Source organism: Taudactylus pleione, unplaced genomic scaffold, assembly GCF_031769625.1.
Source record: "Taudactylus pleione unplaced genomic scaffold, aTauple2 ptg000122l, whole genome shotgun sequence".
NCBI classification, from domain to species: Eukaryota; Metazoa; Chordata; class Amphibia; order Anura; family Myobatrachidae; genus Taudactylus; species Taudactylus pleione.
Genome location: NW_028284524.1, coordinates 5,061,641 through 5,075,680, shown reverse-complemented (window position 1 = coordinate 5,075,680; position 14,040 = coordinate 5,061,641). Strand labels below are relative to the sequence as shown.

The window sequence follows — 14,040 nt, the reverse complement described above, 5'->3', positions numbered from 1 at the left end:
TGACCATGCAGGCATAGACCAAGCAGATGTCAGGTGATGGTACCATGTTTATGTATTGTTAGCTTTGGTTATTGAGAATAATAGATTAATGCTCATGGTGTATGCTTAGAGGGGGCCATCCTTGGGGAATTGCTAATAGTTCTCTGCTAAAAGTCTGTGGTGCATTAGTCAGATGGAGAGAGGTCCTATCAGCAGTGAGCAGGGGGTGGGGGTCACTGGTAACTAGGATGGGGCAGGTGCAGCTCAGACAGGGACCACAAGAAGCTTTTAGCTACTCTAATTTCATTAGCAGCCATGTTAACTCCTGATTCCCCAGAGTAACCCTTTAACTTTTCTCTCTCCCATCACTAGCTTTCCTTATATGAAAACCACTTATTTACAGAGCCAAAGAGTGAGTACCAAGAATTATTTTATAAATGGACACAGATAAGTGCTTAGAGCTGTTATAAGCTGTTTTCATTTTGTCATGTGCTTATTTTTCTACTTCTGTGATGTTCCTATGAGCAGGCACATGGCTCAGTGTGTAGGGGAGGGAGCACAATTTAGCAAATTTTGGTGGGAGGATCTAGAAGTTCCTTAATCAACATGGGGAAAACCACCACACTCTGGGCCTGCTTCAGACCCGGACGCTATTTGCGCTCGCTCGTTCAGAAAAAGGGGCCGGCTATTTAAATTGAGCGCTCGCTCTTTGCGGTCTGTTGACGCCTCTATGTCTGAGCGAGTGAACGAAACATGCACTCGCTATTTTGTAAAGACGCCCCCTGGCCGCTCGCATCCTACGTCATCTCTGCTATTTATTTGATTAATCGAGTACATCGAAAGGCATCTGAACTGCTCGCAGTGCCTGCGTTCGGATCACCACTCCCCGTTTTCAAGCACCTTCCCCTGTTACCACCCACAAACGCCTCATCCTGTCACTCAAATTAGCAGGCACTCGCTATTTTGCGAGCGCTCGATTTCCGACCGCAATGACTGGTTGGCGCATGCGCATTACGACCCATACGCATGCGCAGATGTGCGAACATCGCTCGGAGCGAACTAGCGGCCGCTTACGAGCGGCTCTGAATCAGGCCCTCTGCTACTACATGCAAATGGAATATATATAGAAGTTAGGGGTGGAGTGTGATCATTTAAAGGAGCATTCTCACTGACCCGGGTGCCTCTTTCTACCACCAAATTACCTGATTTAATGGGTGGCAACAATAATCAGGAGCTAATCTCTATTTTCAGTAGGGGGCCTGTTGCACAAGCCAGGAATACTTTGGTTCTATGTGCTAAGCCTTGGAGAAAGATAAAGTGGATGGAGATAAAGTACCAACCAATCAGCTTCTAACTGTCGTTTTTCAAACACATACTGTAAAGTGACAGTTAGGAGCTGATTGGTTGGTACTTTATCTCCGTCCACTTTATCTCTCTCCAAGATTCATAGACCCGTTAGAGATGGACGCACTTGCATGAAAAGCACAGGAGCAAAATACATTGCACAAAAGGTTGCAATTACTCATAAATATAAACCAGCACGCACATCTCAAGCTACACCTGGTAGCAAATCATTAGGAATTGTACCATACCGTTTTTGCAATAGTGCACTACAGGGCCCAGAGATTATCATCATCAGGACATTTCTTTGATTCGGGGGTTGAGCAACCACACCAGGCATATCTGCAGCTGTCTAAATAGGTGACGGACACGATGCAGTGTATTTATTATACTTGGCTTACACCGTAACACACCTTCCCTCCTCTGATCTATTCTGCCATACGTATATAGAGGCACAAGTCAGTGATACATAAAAATCATAATATATAGGTATATGCATCTTTCATGCACACTACTAAATAGCGTATTTTTATTCTTAAAATAAACGTCCTCATGTCCAGTGACCAAAAAAGGGGGTGTGGCTTATGCAAAAGGGGCGAAGTCTACGGAATATGGGGCGGAGCCTTGCTGCTTCCCCCGTTTTCGTCACTTTGGGGGCGCGCCCAGCACTCCTCCCGAGATGCTGGGCAGTCCGTACACATGAGAACAGATGCCATACACATGCGCACGGCATCTGTTCTCTCGCCAACTTAACCCCCACCGCGGGACACTGCGGCACGCGGGTGGGACAGTCCCAGAAAACGGGACTGTCCCGCTGGATGCGGTACAGTTTGGAGGTATGCATATCCAAAGTCCCTTGTTCTCATGATTTGTTAAGGCGAGGCTGGAACCATCTGAATTTTAGGTGAAGAATGTAAGGGGTAAATTTACTAAAGTGTGAGTTTTTAGAAGTGAGTTTTAAAAGAGATGTTGTCCATAAAAACCAATCAGATCCTACTTAACATTTAACTCGCACCTTCTAGAAGAGAATATCTAGAATCTGATTGGTTGCTATGGGCAACATCTTACTTCTAAAAACTCTCACTTTAGTAAATTTACCCCTTAGAGTTGAAATAAATTAAGGTGCAAATTTGAAAACAATACTTTTGCTGGCTCGCACATGTTTATCTTGGACCACCATCCCACAAATGGTACAGGGGAGAGGGAGAGAGAACATTTCTCTTTTGCCAGAAGGTAAAGAGAACCCCATGCATGACTGGAAGACACACTATCCATCATCAGGGCATATACCAAGTACAAACCACAAGAGGGACAATAATTCACTTATCTGACTTTAGCATTGTCTCCACTCACTACAATCGCACTGGGCTGAAATCAGAGCTTCCTATGCAATATGTTTTATATGCCACAATGCGTCCCCAATTGTAGTTCTACATATACACACACACATACAGACAGGGTTACTTAGAGAGATATACACAGGGGCATAACCAGAGGTATGGGGGCCACATAACAACATTTCCTCGCCCCCCCCACCCCCCCATCAGTCCCGTAATACTTACACCACCACCCCAGCCCTGTAATACTTACCTCCTCCTGAGCCCGGCGCGCTGCTCCATGTCTCCTCACTGAAGCTGGGAGGAAGCGTGGCTGTGGTCATCATAGCGACGCCTCTTCCCAACTTCTGAGAGAGCCAAAGTAATTTTTAGCCAGTCGGAACTTGCTGACCAGCAGCCGCTGCTGATTGGCTGCTGGTTTGCGAGTTCCTATAGGTTCGCGACTGGCTTCTGCGCAATGGTCGAGCCGGTCCTGTGCGTAGCACAAATAAATGTTATCGAAGTCCAAAATATCCATCTATAAATTTTCCTTAGTACAGTTTTTCCCAAACCTTTGAATCATGACACACTAAAATATCAGCATTAGTTTCATGGCAACCCTAGGTCAAAAGTTTCCTATTGTGAAATTGATCAAAAATTATTAAATTAAGTATATTGTGCTTACCTGTCATCCTTAGATTCAGTTATGTGGTGTTGGACAGGGTTGACATTCTGTTTGTCCACATATGTTATGATTAGCAGCCACCAGCTCTGGTTTAGCCTATCACATTGACCATAAATAATTTGATTTGGTAACCCGTGGCACACCTGCAAGCAGGGCCGGAACAAGGCTTTATGCCTCTCCGACCCCAAAACAGGTGATGTCATAACATCGCAACTAGAGGGTGGAGCTGCCAACTCCAGTAAGTAGAGCACTGCCTGGAGACACAGCTCCACAGGCTGCGGGGGGGTGCCTGCTAAGCATGGCCATTGGTGGGGTGTCCATCGATGAGTCCATCTGTGATTACCATCAATGGCACAAAATACATCTGTAGTGAACAATCGATGGTTAGAAACCCTCGATGTTCACCACTGACGGGGCGGCCTAATCAAAAATGGGATCGTGGCTTAGCCGAGCTCCGTCCCATAAAAAAAAAATCGTCTCCTACTCATCCATAGATGGCAGAGAACCATTGCCTCTCTGCCATTGATTGCAAAACCATCAGCAGTTGATCGATGGTTGCTAACTATTGATGGTTGATGGCCATGCCTAGTGCCCGCCCTTCTGCAGCATTGCTACTGGCTACAGGGTACCATTCCAGGCACCCGGTAAGCTACATGTACGTGCCGTGGGCAGCAACGGTACTGCCCACAGGGCTCTGAACAACGGCAGTGCCCGCGCACCCCTAGTTTCGGCCCTATGTGCAAGTGTCCCAGGGCACCCAGTTTGGGAACCACAGCCTTAGTATGTTACATGGCATCTTATGCTGAAAAGGAGAGTTTACAGTACAGCTAGGTCACCTGTGGCTCTTTGGCTGGGCCTTGTGGTTTCACAACATCACAACAGTTGGAAAGCCGCAGGTTGCCTAAGCATGACTTAGAATGTGGGCATTAGACAATCATGTATAAATTTGAGAACCCAAAAATATATGACCAGCATACAGTTTACACTCTAACAGCCTATTACCAGTCTGCGGCGACTTCTCTGCAATAAAAAAAATTAGCATTACAATCTATTAATAAAATATCACCTGAGCAGGTGAGTGATACTTGTCTGCCCACAATACTGGTCGGGAAAAATAAAGTTTAACTTGCTGGCTTGCTGGGCCAGTCATGGAGGATATGCACGTGTGACTTTTGCTTTCAGTCCCACTAGCTAAACAATACACACAAACAACTGAACAAATGCTTTTTTGAAATAATAAAGTATTTTTCATTCATTTGCTCCTGCTATTGCCACGATCCTTAAGGCTCCACAATGCCTTGAATGGGGAAATTCCTGACTGTTGACAATAACACTGAAATTGTTAGCAGATATAGGGCTTTTCTCCATTTGCTAAATAGTCTGGTAATTGTCCAAAACCCTGGAAATGAAAATACACCTCATATCATATGCTTTCCAGGACACACTGGACATCTATTACTGTATGTCTGTAATACAATTGTCCTTTACAAGGTAACATTCCACATGTCCACCACGTCTGAGGTCTGTTTCCATTAATTACTATACCTCTGTCTGACTGTAAATATGTTAATTGCAAGGCAGCTCTGTTTACCTTTAAGATAATGGTGCATTTTATATATGGCTGTAGACCACCTAACTTTGCAGCCATCACGAACTCTTTGTAATAGGGGACTAATTACAATGATTTAACGCTCTGTAAAGCACTTCTCAAATGAGGAAAAATAACAGAAGTGATTTAGGTTGATCCCTTTAATGACTGAAGGGATAGAGGCAGAGCCCAGTAAGTGATCTGTGCTTGGGATGCAGTGAGCTGTCCCCCTGCTGACTTGCCTGGTTCTCCCATGCTGGCTGTAACTAGAATCAATGTGTTTGTTGCAGCACATCTGCTTCTCCCTGCAGACCCTACTGCCTGGAAGCCCAGATCTGAGGAAAGGATGATGGCAGATTACACTAATCTCATTTCTCATTCTCACTTGCAGATGATGTAGTGACTCTGAGGGAGTCTGGCAAAGGTGTGCCCCCCCTTCCCCCATAACCAGACCATCCCCATGGGTTTCTCCAGTCTGGTTATGACATCATTGTGTCAGGTAATTCTATAGCTTTGATCAAGGTAACAGGAACTCTCTGATCTCTGTGATGGACAACAAGCATCAGGACAGTCATATCTGTAATATATATATAATACTTTCTGAGAAGCATCAAAGTATTTAGCAGCTGTAATGGGGCATTTTGGACAATGGGTCTGGGGGCATAGAGTAGTGTCCAATGCTCTCCCACCAGCCTATAACCTTTACAATCATTGTAAAACTGTCATGCAGCCTAAATTTAGCAGTGTTAAGCAATAATGAGCCCCCTCCCATTTCTGTTAAATAAATGGATTGTGATATCATTGTATTATGTTAGTATGATGTTGGTATGACTTTTGTTTTAATTATTAGCTATTGTTATATATATTATTAATTATTACATCACAACATTGTCCTAATAAGTCACTTGGCAGTGGGTGTGGCTTGTTCACCAGGTTCACTTCATAGAATGCACAGGAGACATATAAGTCCAAAGCAAAAGATGGTTTGGAAAAAACAAATAAACAAACAAAAAGCATCATCAGGATTGCCAGTAGACAACCTGTAGCTGATGTAAAACTACTTTGCAAACATGCTGGGACTTGTAGTTCCACAACGGCCACAGGCTGAATATATCTGATCACGGTGGCCTTGATCAGAATTTATGCTTATATTTAAGCACTTGTTTTTTTCAAGTCTAAAACTGATGAACAATATATTATAAATGCAAGGTGGAGGTATCAGTAGACTAAATTTTTAGGGGTCTATTTGCTAAGTTGTGTTAGGAGATAAAGTGAACGGTGATAAGGTACCAGCCAATCAGCTCCTAACTGCCATTTTTCAAACACAGCCTGTGACATGGCAGTTAGGAGCTGATTGGCTGGTACATTATCACCGTTCACTTTATCTCCTAACACAGCTTAGTAAATAGACCCCTCAGTATCAGTTTGCTCATCTTGAGAGAACATAACTTTTACATTCTGTTCAATTTTAGAACAAAATATATGCTATCCTATTTAAAACCTGCACAGTGACAGACAGTTGTGTTGTAAATAACGTGATTTTCATCTCGCAGGATAATACCTGACGTGTTCTTGATCCATGGTGTCTGTACGGTGTGTGATTTTACCTGGCTATCTAATTTTGTAGCACTGGTAAGTTTTGTATTATGAAAACCAAACATTTGAATTGTACATGCAGTGTTTTGCCAAGCTATTTTATGGTGCCTTGATGAACACTACAATAAACATTTTTCTATCTGCTGTGTGCAGCTATTAGTACGCCTACTAATGGAGCGTACACACGGTCAGATTTGTCAGATGAACGACTGAACGATTAAACGATTTGAACGATTTTACCAAAGTTTTGAACGATTTGAACGATTGAACGATTTTTGACTGCATTAAAATGAATGGAATCGTCCAAGTCTGACTGCAAACCCATCAGATGTCAGATATCGTTATCTGACAAACGGGAACGCGCATCGTTGATCGTCCATCGTTCAGGCATGTCAGATATGAACGATTTTCCTTCAAATATGAACGACTGAACGATTTTTAAATCGTGTGTATGCACCATAACATACACCACTAGCTCAGACTTTTGCGTCAAGAAACTTTGCATTTTCTAAATGTGCTCTAACTTTTCTTTTCTGCTCCAGTCCGCAACTGTAGCCACAACCCTCTGCACAATATAAAAGGAGGAGGCGGCGGCATGTAAGTCATCTTTCCATATTTATTTGGAAACCGCATTGTTTAGTTTGAGTACATGTGCGCATTGAAGCACCTGAAATTAGCCATTCACAACCCACTATCATGCTTTCCATTTATAATGTGCAGAATGCTAGTACTAATTTAGTTCACATTAATACTCACAAGATGTACTAAATCTTGGAGAGAGATAAAGTGGATGGAGATAAAGTACCAATCAATCAGATCCTAACTGTCACTTTACAGTCTGTGTGTGAAAAATGACAGTTAGGAGCTGATTGGTTGGTAGTTTATCTATCTCCACTTTCTCTCTCTCCAAGGCTTAGTGCATCTACCCCAATCAGTGTAATTTACAAATGAATATATTGGCAGTAAAAGTAGTGTATTTCTACCCATATGCAGAGCTTGAGATGTTCCATTCGGTAACAATAGCATACGTATAAAAACCCCTCTCTAATACAGCAGAATAAACGCCTTAAACACACTCAGAAAAGCATTATTCAAGCCCAAGCACTAAGAAAGTACCAATCAGTGTCAGGGGAGTGTTCACAAACAGCCAATCACAAGCAATTAGCTAGTGCAGACAACCATCATCATCTATTTACACCTACCCCTTATCACCAGGTACAAATAATATGGCTGTCCCAGGCTTAAACGCTTCTTTTCCCCGGTATGCATGTATTTGAAATTGCGCAAACACGTCGTTAAATGTATTTTACCTACTATTAGCTTTCCCCTGTTCTATCTTTCCAGATAAGTGGCAGAATGAAGCAAATCTGTACGGGCTCATCTGCCTATGCCTAAAATGCATCCAAGTTAAGGTGCATACACACGTAAGGATTATTTGAATGAATTGTCGTAAACGATGTCGTTATCGTTCAAAAAATCGTTCAGTTTCTGAGTTATAATGATGAAAGATATTCGTTCAAGCGCGCTCCCGTTTGTAGTTATCGTTCATCGTCCATTTCAGACTGTGCAACATAACGATTTTCATTAAGGGAAGGGACATTTTTCATTCATCGTTTTAAAAATCGTTCATTACACTTCAAGGGAAAATCTGACAGAAAATCGTTGGTTACAAAATCGTTACGTGTGTATGCAGCTTTACACTACCCTAACTGTTGTATTAATCACTCTGCACCAGCCCCAATGTATTTAAACAGCATAATCTCTAAATGTCCAGTAAATGCCCTCAAACTGACCACATTTATAATCCTACAGGAATATGATGCATTCCACCTGTTTCTTACGCATCATTTATGCCCCAGATGAATACCTGTGTGGTACTAGCCTTTACTGGTTTCCTTATTTAGTGAGGCGTACCGAGAAATAACACTTACCTGCACCAATTCAGCAACTAAATTTATTTTATTTTTTATTAAACAATGTAAGAAACACATTTTTGTGAATAAGGAAGAAGGACACTGATCCCACAATTTAATTACAAAACTGCAGCTTTCAGTCACAGGGTAAATCATATTACCATGATTTATATCACTGTAATCAAGTCACTTTTGTATCCATATAGAGCTGTATACATTCACAAGCTTCCCAATAGATGATCCGATCTCACACAATGAAACATCAACCTCTTTGTGTGTGTAACACACTCCATCTAGCAGAGAACATGAGTGTGTACAGGAGGGGTTCTGCAAGCCTGGCCTCTATAGGAGGAGCTGCCTGGGAGCAGCTGAGTTCAGTTAAAATCCTGTCAATGCAGGATCACTGAGTCAGAGAGATGTAGTATGTCTAGAAGGACCTGTGATTGAAGGTTATGCCATGGAGTCATAGAGGGGTTGGAATGCAGGTCTGTCTTTTGGTTATGTCCCCAATTAGCTCTGTTCATTGAGAACAAAGGACAGAGAGGGAGCTGGGATCATTTACATGTCCTCCCTGTCTTGTCCTCTCACCAGCCTCCGTTTTGTGGAGAATGAGGAGTTAGATGCTTATACGCTATAATGAATAAGGATATCCTGACTCTTGTGACTGCTTAATGACTACAATGCAGAGGGACATACACTGTGATTGCTAAACCTCTTCCATAGTCCTTGTTGGATTTCCCTGACCCTTTATCGCTTATCATTGTTTTGTGTGGATGCATCTCTGACAATTTGGAAGATATTTATATATATTTTTTTTACTGTAGTTATTGTCAGTGTCCTGGATTTATTCTTTAACCTGGAGTTGACACGGTACTGTGCATTTTCCATCTGTTCATCACTGGAAGTGTGAGCCCTGGATTACCTACAAACTGTGAAACTGACGGAGCCATGGATGAGTATTTTGTGGAAGTAAGTAAATCGGTTACAATGTATTTTCTTGCTGATAGAACATATGCAGTCTCAACAAAACATATATATAATTTTTTTTTTTTTACAAAATGATGTATGTTCATGTGTTAAGGGCTCATTCACATATGTGTTGGGAAAACAGGTAAAGATGCACTTAATCTAATGCCCGCTCTAGATGCAATTCCTATACATTGCGCTTTTTATCCAAACAGTCTTGGATAAGTTGGATCAGCTACGCTGGAAATCTTTAAACATGTTTTTTTGAGGACTTTAATGGTGGGACCTGAACCGTTGACTCCTATGTAAAGCACTTTTATTGAAGTGTGAAAAGCGGATAGGTGTGAAAGAACCAGTAACTTGGTAATTGTGGGTGTCTTGTATGTAATGTGTGACCAGGTAACTGCAATCAGTGTGGAGACACATGAGTTAGGTGATTGTCTATTTACCACACCCATCATCCCCCTGCAGGATGCTGTAGAGGTCACTTCCAATGGTTTATCATTATCTTTTGAAGTTGAACTGCATTGCAGGAGCGATTACCTTGGCAGTCCTGTAGTGTGTCTTAGGAAAATGCAGAACTGTTTCCCAGCACTGAAGGTTACAGAATTATCTGTAAGTGTGCATTGCTGAATGTAGGGGGCTGGTGAGAACCGCATCCTTCTCTCAGCTGCTCTAACATTTGGGCCAACTGCGGCAAAAGGAAATGTTTTGAAATACTGAGGTCATTATCGCCTCTCTATTGCTGAAGGTTTAAAAGTAACCGATAAGAGCCACATGTGTTAACAACCTTAAGGGTGTCTTGTTCTCGAGACCATGCTGTACTCCTGTGCTTAGAAACTGACAGTGGGTCCCCCCTGCTGGAGTCACAGTAGTTGCAGATATCATCTGTTCTCCACAGGAGGCAGTATAGAACTCTGGTGTCACTGTACCCTTTGTAAACCTCCATCATAGCACTTTACTGCTATAACCTTTCTCCATGAGGTGCCGCCACCATGTGCGTCTGCGCACATTACTCCTTATTATAGTGATAAGTACCTTTATTACAGCTCAATTGTAGGGTGCAAAGGAAAGCGAAGATACATCGCTGCGGAGTGCCTTCACAACAGTTAAGGGGCACATTGCGGAAAATTTGCCCCATCCCATTATTGCATACAGGTGTGTCCTCATACACTATTGCTGTAGTGACGCCAAACAGCCCCTCTGGACACGCCAGGTCCCATGCGACTCTTTTTTTGCCTAAAAATCCGTCTGAGTCGCAATGTGATGCAACTAAGACGCACTGGGACACTCCTCTGATTAATTTGATATGCAACACTGTATATCTTTGTGTGACTTTTATTTCCGCACCAAGTGCTCTTGTGCTTTTTTACAGATTCATATATACACTGATATACAAGTGTCACATATTAAATTACTTAGTGCTGTCTCCTATTGTATCTTAGTCTCATTGCAATGCGACTAAGATGCATTTTCAGGTGAAAAAAGCACTTGAAGCAAGCACAGTCGCATGGGACCTTGCGGCTTACTCATGCCAGGAGCCTTTCACCGCATGGCGTATTGAGGGGTGTGGGTACGGAATGCTGATACTGAGGATCCCGGTTCTGGATACCGACACCTGCTGATAAGTACCCTAACCTTACCCCTAAACATAACAATGCCCCCTCCCCCCGCAGCCTAACCTTAACCTTCCCCCCCTAGTACCTAACCCCAATACATACCATCGGGATGGTGGAGCCGGGATTCTGGCACCAGCATTCTAAGTGCTGGCATCTCGACAGCAGGGATCTCAACTACATCCCTATTGAGGCTAATTATATGAGGACAGAGCTGTATTATGGCTGCTCTGCGCGGTATTAAGGTGATATCTGAGTACAATGGGCTTGTTTAGTCGTTGTGATGAGCTGGCTGGTTCTGTTCTGCAGTGCAGTCTTACGGATGGAGAGCTTTACAGCCTCTGTTCATCCTTCACATAGACTTTTGTTATGCCCATTTGTTCCTCATTGTTCCCCCGCTGTCTACACTTTTCTCTTTTTACCTGGATAGAAATGACAGGTCCTTTCCTGAAAGTAGACACTTTTTTTTTCCCTTGGTGTTGCAGCTCTGTCTGGCTGTGCAGGAATTAATTAAATCTTACTCCTCACATCTCCCATCAATCAGCGCCGTTATAGACCAGCGATAACTGTTGTCATTTTCTTCCAGAGCTGAAAGTTCAAGCGTTTTGATTCAATATTTCTTTAGTAAATCAATGGAACAAAAATGTCATTGTCGACCACACAAAAAAACTTGTATGGGAGGAAGAAATAATTGCAACAATTTTTTTCTTCCTTACAGAGATAACAGATTTTTTTTGTTGTCTCTCTTTATATAATTCTTTTGTTGTTTTATAATGCAGGTAGTGATGTTAGATTAAGCAGCAGCCTGATACCGTTTTTATGAAAGTGTTTTTATAACTCTTTCCCAGCGCCCCTTCGGCTTTGTGCCCTATGCAAATGCCTCTCTTGGACAGCCCTAGCTACAGCCTTGGCTTTAGTAATGTATTAAGGCCCTGATTCAGAGCCGGATGCCCTGACAGAGCGCTCGCTCTGAATCAGGGCCAGGCTATTTTTTTATTTTAGAACGGCCTCCTGGCCGCTCGCATAGCTGTGGGTGACCACCCACAGCTATAGCGAGCGGCCAGGAAGATGGTCGCGATGGTCAAGACCATCGCGACCATTGGGCTTGCGACGAGACCCTTGTGGTAGGGTCTCGTTGCCGCAAGCCCCAGAGAGATTTTGGCTCTAACCGAGCCGAAATCTTGTGATGTCAGTGGGACTGCCCCCAAACGGAGGCGTTCACATGGGAACGCCTCCGTTTGGGCAGCCACTCCCCCGGCCCGCCCACCAAAGGGGGCGTGCTGTCGCTCAACATCGACAGCACACCCCCTTTGGTACGAGACCCGGAGCGACGGATTGCCCGTCGCTATCCGGGTCTCGCGCATGCACACGAAGGAGCCGGCTCCGTCGTGCGCATGCGCTCTGGGCCGCCATTGACCCGGTTGCGAGCGCTCAGCGCTCGCAACCGGGTCTGAATCAGGCCCTAAGTCTTGTCAACTGTAAATTGCTGATACTTGTTTCTTCTGGTAGAGTTTATACATTCCAATTACTATATTTTCTTCTCTCAAAATTAATGTAACACACCTGGCCTGAAGTTCAGATTCCCCACCCCCCCATTCACCTCCTCAGGCAATGAAGGGACGTGAGTAGTGTAGATTACATTTATTATTACAAAAGGACATTTTTGCTGTGTTTGTGTCTTACTATTTCTGTCAGTTTTATTTCTGTTTATAAGGTATCATTGGTCATTCCTCCTTTTGACTCGCTGTAAAATCTATCAACCTGTGTGTGCACAAATATTCAGCCACATTCCTGAGGTGACCAGCTGGTGCCAACATGAGTCGCATTAACAGTGTCCCAGCCACGCTACTAGCACACCCCCTCCCACATACATAGTGCATAGTGTGCTGGCTGTAAAACACTGGCCCGTGGCAGTGATGCCTGGCCTCAAAACTACTTTAGTGGGCAATTCAAACTGATGTATTAGGAACTATACCTTTCTGTCCCAATCATTTTCTTACATTCACTTACAAAGCCCTCACCCAATCCTCTCCCATTTATATCTCATATCTCACTTCACATTCCTGCCCACCCACTTTGCTCAACAAATGCATGCCGACCTCTACTGCCAACTGATTATTTCTTCCCACTCCTGCCTCCAAGATTTTGACCGTGCTGCTTCCTACCTCTGGAACTCTCTCCCTCTCTCTATTATACCGCTTTTACAACGAAATTCCAGGTCTGACCCAGAGTTGGAACATAGTTCCAACCAGGATCAGATCCGGAATTTCCCCGGCACCGACCCAGGATATTCCCAAGTCGGCGCCGTTCACATCGGAGGCGGGTCTTCATAGACCCGGCGATGAAGTGGACGCTCGGAGATGACGTCCTCTCCAAGCGCCACTGAAGCCGGACCAATTGGCCGGCATGTGGCGCGCTCCAGATCATTGTGACCCAGAGCGTGCCGTTCACACTGCAGGGTTTCACGGGTTACTCGCGTGTTAAACCCTGCAAGTTACCTGGGTTGGATTGCCGGGTCACTCGACCCGGCGATCCAACCCTCTCCCCTTTTACACCAAGGAGCTGCCCGGGTTAACCTTGCAATAACCCAGGTTTTAGTTCTGGTGTAAAAGGGGTATAAGACTCTCAAGAATCTTCAAGCGGGCTCTCAAGACCCACTACTTCATCAAAGCTTTCCAGGTCTTATCCTAACCCGCTGCTTCATGCTCCTTTTTCACTGTCTGCTCCATCTGTGTCACCCCTGTCAGCCCCTCCCCTTTAGAATGTAAGCTCTCACAAGCAGGGCCCTCTTCCCTCATGTGCTTCTCCTTCCCTTACTCATTCGATCGTTTACTCCAGGGATTGGACACTGGGCCTGCAAATAGTGTTATTTATATATCAAAATGGCCCTCGGCAGAAAAAAGGTTCCCCACCCCTGGTTTACTCCTACAAGGGCACCTAACACTTGGTTGCTGACACACTGCTGCTTATTTGCGTTATCACTATTGCAGCAATGTTTATTACTATGTCCTTGTCCTGCATTGTTTTGTACTGTAATGGC

At 43.9% G+C, this 14,040-nt stretch overlaps 1 protein-coding gene across 2 annotated transcripts in view; it reads left to right on the top strand.

Moving 5' to 3' along the window:
- Nucleotides 1-8,816: 8,816 nt before the first annotated feature.
- Nucleotides 8,817-14,040, top strand: part of LOC148524015 (unconventional myosin-X-like) — a 138,167-nt gene continuing 132,943 nt past the window's right edge. The window contains exons 1-2 of one of the 2 annotated variants that reach the window (XM_088472279.1): nucleotides 8,817-8,903; nucleotides 9,243-9,387. In XM_088472279.1, coding sequence (XP_088328405.1) covers nucleotides 9,367-9,387 — 21 coding nt within the window. In that variant the 5' untranslated portion in view covers nucleotides 8,817-8,903; nucleotides 9,243-9,366. Of the gene's footprint in view, nucleotides 8,904-9,242; nucleotides 9,388-9,940; nucleotides 10,000-14,040 lie in introns of those variants that run through there. The other variant, XM_088472278.1, reaches the window with a different exon arrangement.